Raw genomic sequence first — 18,885 nt, forward strand, 5'->3', positions numbered from 1 at the left:
ACACTTCCACTTATAAGCAATTAATCAAAATTTTGTAATACAGTGATGTCTAGCTGCAAGAGAGGCAGGGAAATGCAGTCTGTATTCCAGGAGACCATGTGCCGGCTAAAATTAGGGGTGAACTAAATTAGGAAAAGATGGGGCAAAATGAAACTAGCAGACAACTAGTGGCCTGTTAGTATCACAGAAATCAATTCTGATTACAAAAGAAAACTGATAATCCTATCTTTTCCTCCTGCCTTAATTTTTCCTAAAATATCACAACTAATTAAAAAGAAAAAAAATTTTGCTCTTCTCCCAACTAACATTCCCAATGAAAGATTTAATCAGGGAAAGCTGGTTCTTTCCAATCATTTCACTGTGTCATTTCAATAAGCACTTAGCAAGAAAGGAAGTTATAAAATTTAAAACTTTTTTTTTCCTGGATAAGAGAAATCCAATTATTGTTTCAGCTGATCACACCACTAGAATGTCTTTTTCCTTCTCACTATTGTTATAGGGATACATGCTAAATAAAGTAGGTGAGAGGGAGAAAAATTAGAACTAGGAAAAAAAAAGCTAAAAAAGATCTTTAAAATATTTAAGGCAACAAAGGACACTGGGCAGGGTCTGGCGGAAGGGTAGTTGGGTTGGAGAGAATCAAAATCACAAAATCAGTCACAAAGCCTGGTACAGGCAAAGACCAACTAGCAGCACGCATACTTATAAAACCAGCCACTCCTTTCCACTTGACAATGGTGAGTTCATTGTGAGTCTTGTATGGAAACTACTCTGTTAAAAAAGAAGGAAGAAAAGGTCTACCAAAATAGAACAGATTATTTAAAAGTACAAAAGCCATTCTAGTCAAACATGTTGGGAAAATGGAAGCAGGCTATACCCACTGACCTGCCTTGCTAACCTGAATCACACACTGGGAGGTCTTCCACTGTGGGAATAACACTCTAATTGTCCTGCTACCATACACTGTCAAGAATGAGCACTGCCAGAGCAGTGAAAACTGTTATTAAAATTCCTAGAGTCATATTCAACTATGCTTTGCCCAGCTATTTTCAAAGTAGAATATATTTCAAGAGCCAGCTAAATAACTAAGAAGTGAATTGACACCGTTAAATGTTACTGTGCCTTGGCTCTCCTCTCTCTAGCCTTTAGAAATGGCATGTTGGTGAACAGTGTATCGGGCCAAAACGAAGAGTGGGAAACAAAATTGGGAGGGAGGTGAGGTTGCTGGCACTGTATACATGATTTATGATCATTCGTACTCTAGCCAAAAAGGCAATCAGCAGGAAAACGCTCCAAGAGGAACTGGTTGGTTCAAAAATTTCACAAGAGAGACAAGCAAGGACTCACTTGCCGGGTATTTACTGAGCACACCCAGGGCGCCGAGTCCAACTTAGAGATCCTCATAGAAGTAACGGCGGCCACTCACCCTGGGGAGCCTGGGACAATCTCAGATTCTGCCTACCGTTCCTCTCAAAACTATCCTGGTTTGGGTAACAAACTATAGTCACTGAATTTAGGAAACACAGAACAGGCACCAAAATCCCAGGTATAAAAGGATCATGGATACAAGCCAAGTGTATCTGCAAGGATCATGGCAGTTCAGAAGGAAATGGGACGGATGACACATCCAAAAATGCTACCGGGCAGAGGGTACACCAGACGCAGAAGTTGGACTTGGAAGACATATGGAAACTAGAGGTTAATGGAAGAAATCCTAGGTCCCATATGTGAGCAAAAATGATGGAAAACAGGGAAGGCATAGGACTAGAGGGGCCACCCGTGTTTTAATTAAATAAATTCAGAAAAATCAAAGGAAAACTAAACACTCCTAGAAAAAGAATCATCATGTCTAGATAACATGTGGAAGCACATATTATTTAAAATACGTTCCGTTTTTTTCCCCTTCATTAGCATAAAGTAGGCAGAATGAGAAAAGTATGATGAAATCCACAGCTCCGTAAGATGAAATTACAGACCTGTTTTCAAAATAACCCAACATATTACAAAGATGTGGCACACTGGAAATTGTCTCTAGTTTTAAGTTTGGCAAATTATTTCTTTGGTAGCACTTTAAAGAGAGAAGAAAGTTCTAGCTTCACAGCATGACATTTATATCCCCAGTGGGGGGTGGAGGGGGGGGACACGGCCAGGATGACATAAGGGGAAATGAAATGATACTTGAAAGTTCCTGTAATGTTGTCCTGGTTCGAATTGGCCATCTTTGGGTTCCAGATGGAAGAGTCTGTAACGCTGGTCACAAAAACTAGACTGTAACACCAGTTCACTTCACAGACTGCATCGTGAATGGAAGCAATCAGAAAACACTGCTACCGTCAGAAGGCCAATGGTTTACCCCTTTTTGACAGCTCTTGTGGTATCAAATGCTGCCATGTCGGAAGAACCACCATACCTCCTGGGATATTCAAAGAGAGCTACCTTGTTTGACCTTTCCAGGGGACCACATTCAAATTCTATGTAATTCTACAGATTACATTGCAAACAGTATCCTCTGTTAATTCATGTCCTCCCAAAGTTGTCGGCCAAAAAGGATTTGAACTCAAAATGCATTATGGTTCCAATGGCTTTTCCATGTTGGCTCCCCAGTAGGCTAAACACAGCAACAGTCCTAAATAACCCTGATTCACAGACTCAACAGGGGTGTGGGACCCAGCCAGATGTCAGCAGCAGGAAGCTGGGTTTTACGTTTAAACGATTCATGATTAAAATGCCTGCCCATGTCACATGGCTGAAGTTATTTCACCCTTGATAGTAGGATACAGATTCAGATCTTAAATATGCAGATTCTGACAATACATTAAAGACAGACAATAAAATGTTTGGTACCAAGATATAAGTACCACATTCATCAACACACTCAGAATCATAAAAACATTTCTTTCGAATTTCATTCATAATTTAAAATTAAAAAAAAAAAATCACCACGGTAGGAAAGTTTTCCTTTATGACTAATTATTTTGGAGAGTTGGAAACTCTTTAGGAACAAGTTTTCAAAGTCGATTATTTGACTGAATTCTATTTACAGATAAAGGGTCTAGCAATCATAATTAATTGGTCTTTCATTCAACAGAAAGCAACTCATCATGTGTGACCACTGAAAAAACTTTACTACCTCTTTCCATACATAAATAAGAGCAAAGAAATCTCATGTGGTGAGAAACTGCCCCCCTCATGAGCTGCTCATTGAAGGGGGCCTTTGCATCAATCGGGATTAAGTCAAAAGATCCTCGATCCAAGTCACTGTGTTATTAAAAATGTGGAGCCCATGTCATTCCCATCCAAACACATCACTTCAGGAAAAAAAGACAAAGGACAATTATATTTCTGAAGACGTCTAGAAGAATTACAGATAAAAATATAGTAGTTAACTAAGACACATACAAAGTCGTTAATTGCTCTAGAGGTGTGAATAGGACAGTATTAACAGATACTCAGCAAATTATGACCGTCTTGCAAGACCGTACTTAACGTGGTGTGAGAGGCACAGACTGCGTGACACACAGTTACTGCCCTCAACAAGCTTACTCTGCAATACAGTCGTCCCCCCCTTCTCTGCCTCTTCACTTTCCACAATTTCACTTACCTGTGGTCACCCATGGACTGAAATACTAACTGGAAAATTCCAGAAATAAACAGTTCGTAAGTTTGAACTTGAGAACCGTTCTGAGTCACGTGACGAAATGTCAGACGTCTGTCCCACCCGGGACGTGAATCACCCCTTTGTCCAGCAGACACTCCCCACCCATCAGTCACTTAGCAAACCTCTCAGTTATCAGATCCACTGAACCACTGCAGTGCTTCTGATCAAGTGGCCCTCATTTTACCTAATAATGGCCCAACGCACAACAGTAGTGAAGCTGCCTATCCCCACAGGCCAGACAGGAGCCGGAAAGTGCTTCCTTTAGTGAGTACAGTACAGTAAGACATTTTGAAAGAGATAAATACCACACTCATATATATTGTAATTGTTCTATTTTATTATTAGTTCTTGCTGTTAATCTCTCTCTGTGCCTAGGTGCCTCTCTGTGCCTAGGAATCTCTCTCTTCACCATAGGTATGTCTGGACAGGAAAAAACATTATACAAAGGGTGCCAAAAAATGTATACACATTTTAAGAAAGAAAAACTGTTATTAAAATTCTAACACTCAATGTATACCGATAACAAAAGATGAATACAAGTCACGTTTCACGTCTGAAATTACAAGAGGTGCTCAAAGTGGTTACTGGTTACCATCAGCGTCCAGACACTTCTGATTATGGCGAACTACTGTTTGAGCAACGTTGACCAAAGTGTCCACTTGTATACACTTTTTTGGCACCACCAGTATACAGGATTCAGTACTATCCGTGGTTTCAGGCATCCACTGGGGGTCTTGGAATGTATCCCAGGCGATAAGTGGGGACCACTGCATATGACAGGCGAAGGATTAACATTCTGAATACATAATGATTTTTCCCCTTCGTACAGAATAGGTACTCAAAAACTGATGGTTATGATCAGTAATTAGGAAATTCTGCATTTGTTCAGCGAAGCGCAGGCTGTTTGGAAGCTCTCACCATGGGAGCTCTAGTGGGGCAGGAGGTCCGGTGAAGAGTCTAACGGTCACTGGGGTGAGGTGTGGAGGCGACGGTTTGTGGGTGCCACTTGGGACATATCTGTTTGCTGGATCTGTGTGTGGAGGAGAGAGGCCGGGGGAAGAGGCCGGAGCAGGATTGTGGGGTGACACATCACGCCGGGAGAACTAGGAAGGACTGGTAGCTGGTCAGAAAACATACCAGGTCTGAGCTGGGGGCAGCTGAGGAGAGTCAGTCCCGGAGACTAGTTATCTGAGACCAGAGAAGGCAGCACTTGGAGGTCAGGATAAGGAACTGCGTGGGGAGAGAAGCTGAAAGCCAAGGGTAAAAGCAGCAGTGAACTGCCCCCGAGAGCAAATCCTGCCATGGGTGCGGGTGGCAGCACGCAGCACAGAGGTCAAGTATTTAGTGGCTGCCGAAGGTTTCTGGCTCTTTGAGCTCCGAGAACCACCTCGCTTGTGTAGGCAGCAGGTCTCAGATTCCGGTCTTCCTGCCTCAGAGGGGGTTTGTATTTACAGGGAAACGGGCTCTTGGGCTGAGGGGAGAGGCATGGAAGACGGTGCAGGGAACCACTGCTCGAGAAGAGAAATGAAGAATCAGAGAGAAATGTCTACCATCAGGCCCAGGGATGAAAAAAGGAAAACAGTGCCTGTGCCCCCAGCCCCCACCCCCACCTGTTTATCTCCAGGGACGCATGGAGGTTGAGAATACACCGTACTGTACAAAAAGGAAAGTACACACATTGGCTACTGCCCGTGTCTCCACTGGGTGTGGGGGGGAGGAAATTAACCTTTTTATCTTTGGGACATCTTAAAAGGGCATGCAAAGGTCATTTGTGGATATTTGTTTGCTATGTTTGGCCCGTAAAAACAAACAACAAAAAACAAACAAAAACAAAAAAACAAACAAAAACAGGCCAGACTGAATCAGTCTCTTGTTTGGAAACACCTTTAGAGGGTTCTCTGCTCACTCGCTCCGAAACCATGGACAAGTCACTCAAAGTCTCTGCGCCTCATTTTTCTCAGCTAAAACTGCACAGGAGGTGGTTAACAATGGGACTATCGTACAGGGTGATTGTGAGGAATAGATGCGGTAACCAAGTTCTTACCACCGCGCCCACCACATTTTAAGCATTTGGGAAACATTAGCTATTGTTATTACCTCGTTTTAACTTGCTTGATTCTAGTGAGTGGTTATAATGTGCCCAGCACTGCATATTGTTGTAGCAGGCATTACGTAAATATTAGCTTTCTTATCTTTTGCTTGTTTCACAGAATCAAATAACTTAATTCAGACTTTCATCTTCAAAACGAGATTATCCGTGCTCCAGAGAAATCCAGGATCTGATGGCTTTATAATCTGGGTCTCATGCTGCTGGAAATTGTGTCTGCTTTGCTTTGAGTCTCTTTATATAACTGTCGTATTTTATTCAAGAAAGAAAGGAATTTTCCCATTCAGGATTATATTTTTTATTATGTTGGGAATTTCCACCATCTTGTAAAGAAGACTTCATCCGTGTGTGAATGTTATTTTCCCATTTTGGAAAGAAGTAGCTCAAGATCTGGAAAACTTGACTGTAGTCTGAGTTTGATTCTGGTGTCTGTGAAATCTGAGAAAAATCAATTTACTTCTCTGAGCCATAGTTCTCCTCTCCGTAAATAAAACGAGGAGCTTACGTATTTTGATTTCTAGGGTTCTGTACCTGTTTTCTAAAACTATAGCTATTTCATGTTACATAAATAAAATACTTTACACAATAAAATTAATCAGTTAGACAACCCCCCCAACCCCCCAAAAAAGGGAAAGAAGAACATAGGTAGATATAGAATAAAACTGACTCTGTACCTTGAACATTTTACTATGGCTGAAAAAACTTTGAACCATTTCCCTTTTAATGGGAGTTTCAAATCAGCTTACCTCCTATATGACACTTATATTCGATAATGTGTCATGGTGTTTTATTGCTTCCTTTATTAAAGCAGTCCCCCCTTAGCCACAGGGAACACATTTCAAGACTCCTAGAAGATGCCTGAATCTGCGGCTAGTACTGAACCCTCTATATACTGTTTTTTCCTATATGAGGTGTGATCAAAAATTACAGTAGTTAAAAAAAAGTGTTACAGTAAAAGACACATTGCCATTAATCCCCCACAAAATACTCCCCTTCACTTCGAACACACTTATCCCATCATTCTTGCTACTTTCTGAAGCAGTTCTGGACGTCCTCTTTTGTGACTGTGTTTACTTGTGCTGTCATGGCTGCCTCGAGGTCATTTTGACTTTGGGGAAGAGCCAGAAGTCGCACAGTGTCAGATCCAGTGAATAAGGTGGATAAGGACACACCATGTTTGTATTGGACAGAAATTGCCGTGTTCCAGAAGGGATGTGTGACACGGAGCACCGTCATGATGGAGGATGATTTACAGCACACTTGAAGGCATACCTTCTCTCAACTGTAGCTCACACCTGACTGACTGCACCGAACAAGTTGAAACTTGTCATACACTATTACTAAGGTTTGACACGCTGCTTCCCATATTGAAGATCCCTGCCTTTCCGTTGGATGGTACTCGGCAGCAGCATTCACCTTATTTTGTGATCACAACAGAAAGGCTCTTTGTCACACATCCCTTCTGGTATATGGCAATTTCTGTCAAATAAAAACATTATGGTGTGTCCTCATCCAGCTTATTCGCCGGATCTGGTACCATGCAGCTTCTGGTTCTTCCCCAAAGTCAAAATGACCATGAAAAGAAAATGTATGAATCGATTCAGGACACTGAGGCAGCCATGACAGCACAAGGTAAGTGTGTTCAAAGCAAAGGAAGAATGTTTTGTGGGGGATTAATGGCAATGTGTCTTTTACTGTAATAAATTTTTTAAAATTTAAACATTCGCTGTAATTTTTTTATCACACCTCATATATACATACCTACAATAAAGGTTAATTTATAAATTAGTCACAGAAAGATTAACAATAACTAATAACAAAATAGAATAATTACAACAATACACTGTAATAAAAGTTATGAGATGGTCATTTCTCTCTCTTAAAATATCTTGCTATACTGTACTCACCTTTTCACTTCAAGGAAGCACTTTGCAGCTTCTCTCTGGCATATCCAAATTGCCAGCATCACTACTCTTTCACTTTAAGCCATTAAGTAAAATAATGGTTACTTGAACACAAGCTCTACAATACTTTAACAGTAGATCTGATAATGACAGCTACTCATTGACTAACAGACAGGAAACGTACAGTGTGCAGATGCTGGACAAAGGGATTAGTCACATCCTGGGAGGGAGGTGGACGACACAAGATTTTATCACGCTACTCAGAACAGGGCAGAATTTAAAACTTATGGATTATTTCTGGAATTTTTCATTTAACATTTTTTGGAGCAAGAATGACCACAGGTAACTGACACTATAGAAGGAAAAACCACAGATAAAGGGGGACAACTGTAAGTCTCAAATATTTGCCCCCTTTTGGGTGACCCTTCCCTTCCGTTTTAAAAAGTATGTAAGACTGTGTACTGCACAACCTACCAATTCCACTCCTAGATCTACAACCAACAGCAATGAACGTATGTGTTCACTAAGACGTGTTTTCGTATGTTCATCGCAGCACTATCTGTAACAGCCCCCACCTGGGAAAGACCCACATGTCCATCAACAGCAGGCGGATGAATCAACAGTGGTGCAGTCACTCCCTGAATCTGTAAACAACTTCACAACGTGAATGCATCTCTAGGACACGATGCTCAGCAAGAGAATCCGACACTCAACAGTACACACTGAATAATCTTTTTTTTTAAAAGAATACACAAAAACAGGCAAAACTAATCTCTGCTTTAGAATCAGAACAGTGACTGAGAAGAGAGAAACTGGGAGGTGCAGGTCCCAGGCGCTGATCGCATTCCGCTTCTTGGTTTGAAACTATGTCAATCTGTACTGTTACATGTGCACATATCCATATGAATCCTTCCATAAAGTTTTTTTGAAGTGGATTTTTTTTTTTTAAGTATGCGTAAGTGCTTTGGAAAAAAGAGGATTCTTGTTTCCTCGGCCAAGGGGCACAAGCCCAGGCAGGTCAGCATCTGTGGACATCCGTGAACACATTCCTAAATTGATGCAGAATCATTAGCCCCTACAGGCAGGTCCCATGGTTTCCAGAAGGGGACCAGTTTGCCAGCAGGCACTCAGTGTCCACTTGCTGAACTAGCTGTTTTATCTTTATGTGTACATGAGCCTGTCAAAATCGTTAGTACATGAATCAGGCAAGAGAGCATAAGCTAAGAACACAGCTTCGAAAGTCTCACTGGCTGGGTTCCAATCCTGAGTCTACTTATTAGCTGTGTGACTTGGAGCAAGTTACTTCAGTTCTAGAAATCTGTTTTCTCAGCTATACACTGGATGACGATGAAGAAGAGGATAATGAAATTGTGAGGTTTAAGTGAAATAAGCCATATGAGGAGCTTAGTACAATGCCTGGTACGTGATAAGCAACGTGTGTGTGTGTGTGTGTGTGTGTGTATTTAATACACTCCATGTATTAATATATATGGCACTTTAATTATATATATATATATATTTTTTTTTTTACCCCTCTAATAAAGTGTATACAACTGGCAGAACACAAATATATAATACGTTAAACAGGTATCTTTCACATGGCCTGAAGACAAATATTTACAACTCTAAAAAACCACTTACATATGAACATTTGATGTTGCAAACCACGTCACCAATTTCTGATCTCACTGTCCTAAAAAACTCAGAGGCCAAGACCCCTTCCAATTTACTGCCTAGTCTGATGTGTGACTTTCATTTGGCCCAGTTTACCTGTGAATTCTGAACTATTCTGAGTCCAGAGGAATAATTAACAGATGTACAGAAAATGCATTAAATGAAAAGGCTCTTTATGAAGTACAGGCAAATTACAACTAAAGCTACCATTTCATGTAATGCAGGTTTATTCTGTTAAACTATATGAACCAGTATTTCCCAAACACAATTTTCTCTAGCACCGCACTTCAGTGTTCTAAGCTAATGTTCTAAGTTTGAAGACAGAAAAAAAATGAATATTCAATGCAAAAAGATATCGCACCTGAGCTCTAAATTCAGTTAAGGTTGACAATTTAAGGAAAAGGGGAGAGTTCACAGTTAATATCGACCAGACAGAGAGTAAGTTTCTTCTAGTGTTTTCTTCAACAATTAAAAGCTCTGCAACAATACGCTAAACCTAAGTTTCCGGGCTGGCAGGCTGGCCAAATGATGCATTTTATTCTCCCAGCACAGTGTTTTCAAGCATTCTTAAACCAAATGCCTTGAGGTAAGGCCGGCTGCCCCCTTCAGCCCCAGAAATCCGAGTCCTGGACATGTGAGCCAGGCCCCTGCTGCATTTCAGGGATGGGCAATAACACAACACGGTGTTGTAGAACGAAGGTGTCAGGTACAATGAAGTGTGCACTACACTTTCGTCACTAACCGTGCGATGCTGGGACTTACAGACGCTAGGTAACCTTCTGCTTGCTCCTCGGTGAAACACCGACGATTAGGGAGATGTTATGTAAGTGTAAGAAGCACCTGCCCCACGGAAGCACTCACGCATGAACCAATCGGACTTAGGATGCAGATGCGAGGGGCTGGACTGTGACTCCTTAAGATTCCAATGCTGAAGCCCTAACCCCCAGTATCTTCAAATGTGACTCTATTTGAAGATAAGGCCTTTAAAAGAGGATCAAGTTAAAAGGAGGCCGCTAAGGTGAGCCATTATCCAAGCGGACTGGTGTCCTTATGAGAAGAGGGAGGTGGACACACAGAGACACCAGAGACATGCGCGCACAGAGGGAAGAGCATGCGGGCACACAGCCAGAAGGCGGCCATCTGCAAGCCAAGGAGCGAGGCCTCGGGAGAAACTAACCCTGCCCACACTGTGATCTCGGACTTCTAGCCTTTCAACTGTGAAAAACAAAATGTCTGTTGTTTAAGACCCACTCCCTACCCCCCAGTCTGTGGCATTTTTGTCTGTGGCAGCCCTAGCAAACTAATAAAGTAGATAATGTTACACCATCATGTGTCTTTTTGGCCTTACTAACATCTCAAATCCAAAATACTCCTTCACACTGTTAAGCAACACATTGATGACATCTGCCCAGAGGGGACGCTGAAAAGTCCATTCTGCCCCATCCTTCCTTGGGAAGCACGCTGACTGAATCAGCACCTCTCCATTCAGAAGCCTCTGTGCCCTCAGCGGAGGTATCAGACGTGCACTGCAGTCACGAAACTCCCCAATGTTAAAGATGCTTTGGATCAGACAGATCGTAACAAAGGGGAGGTTTCTTTGACTGGGAGCTTCATAAAGTACCATAAAAAGAGGATGTCTCTTTCCCGGAAAGAAGAGGCGTGATGGGGTGGGGAGTGGGGGAGGGGGATCAGCAGCAGCCCGGGATCAGTGAGTGTGGGCTGCGGAACCCCGAGAAAAGCGTGGAGGCTCAACACTGACCCCTGAGAGTCAGGCACTTCATCTGCAGGGACTGTCCCCCGGCCCCGTTTGGATGCTCTCGTTTGCTTTAAAAAATAAAAAACAAAAACAAATCAACCTGTACAAACTTGATATTCAATGAAGCAACAGGCCTTTATGAGACGGAAAGAAATCAATTCTAGCTTTTGCCGTGTAATAGTGAATCTCACACCTCTAAATGGAGTTTCTTTAAACCACGTGCATGTAAATTTACGAAAGAAGGATCCAGGGAAGGCTTTTCAACTATTATCCCTATCAATTTTCGCACTGGTTATCACAATTAAGAGCTGGCTATAAGGGCAAATCAGTGGGTGTCACAGTTTCTTACAAAAATTCTAAGCAGTTTAGATCCATGAAATAGCTTACCGTCTTCTTAACAGAGCAAATATTAATTTATCACTGGACAATTTAAAGATTCAACACAGACGAAACTCCCACTCACCTTAGATAGTGCCCATCACGGGGGAAAAAAATGTCAATAAATAGCTATTAGCAACATACGGTATTTTAATTATCAGTGGAAAAATTGCCAACAGGTTTTATGCCTGTCTGCTATTCCCAACAGACATAAGCACACAACTGAAACCCAGGGAAATGCCCTGCGGCGCCCCCGCCACCTCCCACCCTGTCCATGGCTGTGAACTTGCTCTGTGAGGCCACTGTTTCTCCTCCGGGCCCCATCTCATGGACCATGCCCCTCTGACATCCGGGAAGTCTCAATCAGGTGAGGAATGAGACACCGGGTGTCCAGACGTGATGACACAGTGAGACCAGCAGGGAAGGCCACCAGGTAAGTGCCATTACCGAGAATTCCAAAAACTAAAGAGGTATCGTTTTGCACTGTTTACACAATCATGGATAAAACAGTTTAAAATTATAACAATGGATATTAAGACTAATACAGGCCATGCTATAGACTGAATGCTTGTGTTCCCCCCAACGTTCATTTCTGGAAATCGAACCCCCATTTTGTGATATTATTAGGAAGTGGGGCCTCTGGGAGGAGATCAGATCATGAGGGTAGATGTTTCCTTCCCCCACGTGCGGACAGTGAGGAGACCGTTGTCCGTGAACCCGGAAGCACGTCCTCACCAGACACTGAATCTGTGGGTGCTGCTATCCTGGTCTTCCAGCCGCCAGAACCGTGAACAATAAATGTGTTTTATGAGCCACCCAGTCTATGGTAGTTTGTTAGAGCAGCCCGAATGGACTGAGACATGAGATGGTGCACTAGGCACTAACTCTATGAGGTAGCTATCCTTATTACTCCCATTTTATAGATAAGAAACCTGAGGCACAGAGATGTGAAGTGATGTGCCCAAGGTTACACAGCTAATAACCAAAAAGCTGCTCACAAAACAAACAAAACAAACAAACAAAAAAAACAACAAACAAAACAAAATAAAACAAAAGGCCATGGCTAACTGGAACCAGAATGTCAAACGACTGAAAAAGAGTACAAGGTCATTATTAGTTCAGTTACACCAAAGGGACCTCAATTTTTCTTTGTTTTTATTTCCTATCTGGATGAAACATTTTCCATTTTCACTCTGTCCTAAAACCAAATGCGAACACTGAACAGTTGTATTGTGTTGCTGATGGTTGTAAGCTGTCCTCCCTCTGGGAACTTGGGGAGACGTCTGCGGCAGGAGACAGAGGCGACAATCTCTCTCCTGTGCTACACTTTCCACCTTAGCTCCCCTGAATTCTCAACTGAAAGCAAGAGCATCCTTCTTCAACCCAGTTTCCCCAAGCACTATGCCAAGTGCAGAGAAAACAGAAGCATGCACAGCAGGCCCAGAAGGGCCACTTAAACCGGCCTGGATGGCAAGGTGGGGAGCTCCTCAGAGTCAAGTGCACAGAGAAGGCATAAGTGACAAGGGGGGAAGGAGTTCGCTGGAGAGAGCAAAGGCCTCCTCAGGCCAAGATACTGTAGGTTTCAAAACACAAAGGTGGCCTATACAGGCCGCTGAGAGGAGCAGAAACATAAAAGGTCCTCATAGCGATTACAGCTAAAGGACATAGTCTTCCCAGCTGTTATCTTTCCCCCAAGATGGCCTCCAGGCACACCTCCGAGATTTCACAGGTTCGATTCCAGGCCACCGCAATAAAGCCAGTGTCACACTAAAGCAGGTCATAATCGTTTTGCTGGGGAAGGATCTTCCCTTCAATTAAAAAAAAAAAAAAATGCAACATCATCTATGAAGTGCAATCAAACGAGGTATTTCTGTAACTGATAACCCCGAATAGAAGTGACCACTTCCAGGATTAACGGGGCTTTTGAAACAGCTTTCCAGAAACCCATGAGTACGCTTGTGGATTATTTTGCAGGGTCCTTTAGAAAGACCACTTCCTCTGAGGCAGGCTATTTTTCTTTTTTAAGATTGATAGGAAAGATATTTTAGTCTGACCTGAAAAAGAAATGATAAAGGCTTGACCACCCAGAGGGCAATACACTTGAAGAAATTAAAAAGTCACAAAAGACTTAAATGAAAGGAGAAAAGTCTCCCAGATTACGGATGGGATTCTCGGCTCCCTTGGAAGCTGATAACGGGACCTGCAAAGGCGGCTTTAACATCCAGGTGAAGACTGCTGTGTGGGATAGTTTCTACAGTGCCATTCCTTTAATAAAAAGAATGAAATCAGTGCCATTACTCTTGGAAGCTTTAAGGAGAACATGTGTGCAGATTACATGTCATATAGGGGGAAAAAATGAAGGAAAAGGAAACACGGGTAATTTCACACAAAATACAGCAATCTAAATCTACGCCAAAGTGCCAACCCTCCAGGTCCTAACAAGCCCCATAGAAAACATCAACACGGGACACCAATGCCTCCTCCAGTCTAATAACCCACGCTATTCCTGGTTCAGGCCATCGACTGTGTTGGAACTGGTGACATGTGAGGCTTACAGGCTCCAGGCGCTGAGTCATGTTATGCTCGGAACCGCCAGAGTGCTAAAGCAGGTGACATGCATCCGTGCACTCACACTAAACCAGTCCTACCAAGCGGGTACTTACGTCTCCATTTGATGAGGACACACGTGAGGCTCAGAATGGTTAAGCAGCTTCTCTAAAGTTTCACAGCACTAAGGAGAAGATGGAGAATTTGAAGCCAGTCTATTCAACGCCAAGGCCCCATGCCTAAGCGCTGTTCTCTGCTGCCTCGCAGGGCAGATCAGACGAGATCCAGAATCTGGCAGAAAACTCTAGAACCTGTCTGCTGGCTGTCTCCAGCCTACCGAGTTTGCCCCATCAGAAAGTTTTTGGTACCTAAGCTCCTGAAAACATTTTTGAACGGCAATTCACTGCCTCAGAAGAAGCGCGGTGCTTGTAAGACACAACTCTCCCAACTAGAGACATGTCATAGTACAAAACCTCCACTTGCTATCTTCAAACCTTAATTCTTGCTTATCTTTTGAGAAACTGAAAAAAGTAAGGACAATGAAGGGAAAGTCTGAGGCGCAGTAACTGTTCTCTGTCCCTGAAAATGAATCGTTCCCGTGTTTGATCTTCACGCTGATACACAAAACTCATGATTACTGTTAAAATTTTTTAAGTAAGGGAATATGGGAATTCTTATACTACCAGTACTGCAACCACGTCAAACTTTACTATGTAAAATATTAAAATATATACAGTAAGCATTATGTGCATCACTGATAAATAAGTCCCAGTTGAGGAATGAGCTTCTGAAGGCATTCTGGAACCTTCCATTCTCCAGGACGCCAGAAGTCAGGGAGATAGAGCAGAAAGCAGCCACTCCTTGGGTCTGCACACACTACAGAGGCCAAATTCACTTCCACTGAACTCCAGGAAATACCGTTGTTCTTCCTTAAGCTACTTCTCTGGGAACATGTAAGTATGATCTTACTTTTCGCCACCTCATATTACACCGGAAACATCTTTTTCAGGAAGCAAGTGGCTATCTTTTCTTCTTCAATAAAAGCTAAGGCCTCAAAGAGATAATGCCAGTGAACTGAAATAGCTAACGCCTCTCTCCCTACTCGTAAATATCCCATGAAGAATCCTCTTCAAAGTTGAGAAGTATAACAATCCTCTGCCGAGAGCAATCTCTTTCTTCAAGTCCGTGCTAGAATAAAAACGGTGCCAAGGAACAGAAAGCCACGGGGCCAAGAGTACAGCCCAGCCAGGCCTCCTGCTTGCCACTCACCATCTCCTCCCTCCATTGAAGAACTGCCCCCAATGACCACCAGCATGACAGTGGAACCAGGCAGGAACAGCATGGGGACACGTCCAGGTCCGCAACTGCCAATTCAGTTCCAGAGATATCTGCTCTGTTGCTGCCACTGAAAAGCCATCACCACAGGCCAACATATACCAGGAGGCTAAGATGCTCCTTAGTACAAAAGCTAAGCTTAATGGCAAGTGTCCTTCTAAGGGTCACCCAATGCAAACTGTCTACAGCTTTTCATCCGCTTTCCTTTCCTGAGAAGCAGCAATGGCACCCACCCCAATCTCTGTCCCAGAAACCACGGATTCACAGCAAATGTGAATCTGCTCTCTCCACGCCTCATAAGCAATCCATCACCTTGTAGGGTCTCCTGGACCTCCCCCCTTCTTCTCCAACGTCACATCCTGGTCTGGTTCTCGTAAACTCACAGGCCTAATCCATCATTCTTTCCTTCATTCAGCAAACATTCTTGAGCACCTACTCTGTTCCAGACACTATAACAAAGAAGGCAAATATAAATACTGCACAACTTCAGCCCCTCCAGTCTCCCAGTGGGGAAGAGAGACATCTAGATTCAAAACACATTACAATCCTATTATACTTAGCCACTCTGAGTCTCTGTTTCCTGAACTGTAAATTGGGATGATAAAACTGTATATACTTCCTAATGTTATTGTAAGTGTCAAAATAAGATAAATATGTGTGTAGAATATAGTAGGTGCTCAATAAATGGAGGCAATTGATTATGGTTAAAAAAAAACAACAAAAAACACATTACAATCCTCAGTTTGGAGCATGAAGAGTCAGGAAGCAAGGCATATCCAACTTCAGAGAAGAGAGAGTCACTATGTCAGCTTGATACAGACAGAGAAGGAATCACCTAGGCTGTGACATCTGAGCCGACTCTTGATAAAAAGTAAGATTTCCAGTGGAAAGGGAGGAAACTATACCTGTAACAGCACAGACTGGAAAGCGTGTGCTCTGGTTCAGGAAAAGCAATGAAGTCGTATGACTGGGACACAAAATGCATGCAAGGGATGGGAGCTAAGTAAGTTGTGATCAGGTTCAGGAAGGCCTTGCCATAACAAGGAACTTGAAGCATTATTGTGGTAATGAACAACCAGGAGACGTGTTTAAGGGAGAAGGTCCAAACTGAAGCCTGAAGAGTGTTTTGTTTCACCTTTATGAAGTATTTTTCAAATATTGGAATTCCTCGCCAACTTCTAAAAATTGGGAAACTTTACCTGGATTCTTCGCTTCTCAGAAAAGAAAAGAAAAATCCTGGCAACACTGGGCCAACATCCTCAGGTGGTAACAGTTGCTTAGAGCTGAGCACCAGGTGTAACAGTAGCTCCTCATTCAGATGGGATACTATCAAGGAATTCACAACCGCCCTCACTTAGCCCCTGCAGGCATCTGAGTCTGCAATTCCTCATTTAAAGGAGAAAGTAACACTCTATGATGTGTGTTACAAAACAAAACAAACGGAAAGCAACACAGTGACTAAATTACAGGGGCAATAAAACTAGAGAAAAGAGGAAAAGTTAGGAACACATCACAGTAGAACAAGCAGACGATAACAAAAGCCTGAAATACGTTAGAATAAAAACCCGGAAAAAGGTAATGAATGAGTCAAGAAAGGCTGAACACACTCCAAGCCTAAGAATCCTTATCATGTACTTTTTGTGTGACATTTGTCCGAGGACCAAAGACCATATTAGCAGAAAGGAAAAAATAACTCAAAAATGATTTTCAACTAAAAAATAAAGTGACTATTAAGTAAACCATGTGGAAAATCCATCCAAATACTATAAATCAGAGACAACTGCTGAGGGTACAGCCGCACAGCTGCGACCGTCTGTGTAATCCTTACCCTGGGTCTCACTCTCGTTTTCCAGTCAACACGGAACCAATCTGATTACAAACTTTCTGCATTAAGGTCTTGACAAGTGACATTTACAAGCAGGGGTGGGAGGCAAACCATCACAACTCCTCCCACCACGACCCCGGCAGTTACTTGGAAAACTTAAAAGCCCTTCCAGCTCCTCCACGGGAAGACCCTGCCTGGGAACTCACACAGGCCGTTGACATCGAGCATGTTGGAGATGCCGCGGTCACTCATGTCCACTTCCGGCTGGTTCTTCTCCCGGCTCTCCTCCACCAACTTTTTCAGAGACTTGGACATGATCTGGACCAAACGACAACAACAAAGCACGTGGGCGACGGCCAGGAGGGTGCAGGGACAGAAAGGAGAGAACCCCGGCTGGCACGCTCCGGTTTTCCCCTGGCCCCGGAAAGCGGGCATCAGCGGGCAGGGTCCGGCTGCAGCAGGAAAGTGGCAAGGGTCCAGCACCCCTCCAGCCAAGCGGAGACCAGCAAACCCAAATGCAATGCCACACACACTCACCGCGGAGGGCAACACCTAGCAGGTGGGGCGTGACAAGACCACGGTTTCGCAGGACCCTAGCACTACCGCGCTCAGAGAGATGCGGTGGGCCGGAGAGAAAAGCGCACCCAAACAATGAACACGCCCTGTCCCGCCGCTCCGCGCAGGCGCACTCTGTGCTCCGCGCCTTTGCTCGCCCAGCCCGCGCTGGCGCGCGACCTTTCCCAAATTAGGAGAACAGTTTATTAGACGTGGCCTCAGGCGAGGCTTCGCCCTTAAAAGAACGAACATCCCGAGGCCGGCCAATCACGTCAGTTATTCGGCTTTGAGGCTCCGCCCTTCACCGAGATGAGTCCACCCAAATGCCGGTTTGGAATTCCGATTGGACAAGAGACGGCGCGTGCGCACTAGCGCTAGCGCAGGCTCAGTTCGTAGTTGAAGTGGAGAGTGCTGTGGGCGGAAGTGGGGAAGTTTAGGAAGCGACTCCGAGTTTAGGTGCTGGGGAAGTAGAAATAAACTTTCTCTGTGTCCTGCTCCTATAGTTGTGAATCCACTAATCGGAAGTTGCTACCATTAGTTCCTTATCCACGATTGTGCTTCCCAATATATTATGAGCTCGTCAAAGACAAGAATCCATGGTGGTCTCTGTGTCCCCTCACCCAGCTCTCAAACACGGACCTTTGTGTCACATGAAGGGGAAAATACCAAGACAGATAACTTACTTTTCTTATACCACACTCAAAATTGTGCCATGTTTTAATTTGCTTTCTATTTAATGATAATGTCATTGTTTTCTTACTAAGATTTCTAACTGCTTTTCTTTTTCTTGTAACTTTCTTTACCATCTCTCTAAAATCTTACATGTTTTCTTTCCCCTCCATTGCTGGAAATCCAATGGATTATTCTTGAAAACTTTACTAACCCACTAACTTACAGCTCTTAGACTGATTCTGTCCTTCCAGTTGAATGGTTATCTGTGATTTCCCTTGGTGCCTGGGTTTCCACGAACAGACATTTCTCTGTATACAACCCACTGGAGTACCTCTGTTTTCTAAATTATGTTTCCTTAAGTATCCCTTTTATGTGTGTTTATCTAGTTCTTTCCCATTCTTGCTGCTGTAATTCTTTCTCTGTGTGGTGATTCCTGGTTGTCCTTTCATATTCAAGCATGAAGGTCTGAGCGGA

General features: G+C 43.3%; 1 protein-coding gene across 1 annotated transcript in view; it reads right to left on the minus strand.

The window, feature by feature from the left end:
- RSU1 (Ras suppressor protein 1) overlaps positions 1–17,972 on the minus strand; it is a 170,971-nt gene extending 152,999 nt beyond the window's left edge. Inside the window, 2 exon segments of the mRNA XM_033100801.1 lie at positions 17,391–17,502; positions 17,722–17,972. Coding sequence (XP_032956692.1) covers positions 17,391–17,499 — 109 coding nt within the window. The 5' untranslated portion in view covers positions 17,500–17,502; positions 17,722–17,972.
- Positions 17,973–18,885: the final 913 nt, after the last annotated feature.

Source organism: Rhinolophus ferrumequinum (genome assembly GCF_004115265.2).
Source record: "Rhinolophus ferrumequinum isolate MPI-CBG mRhiFer1 chromosome 5 unlocalized genomic scaffold, mRhiFer1_v1.p scaffold_110_arrow_ctg1, whole genome shotgun sequence".
NCBI classification, from domain to species: Eukaryota; Metazoa; Chordata; class Mammalia; order Chiroptera; family Rhinolophidae; genus Rhinolophus; species Rhinolophus ferrumequinum.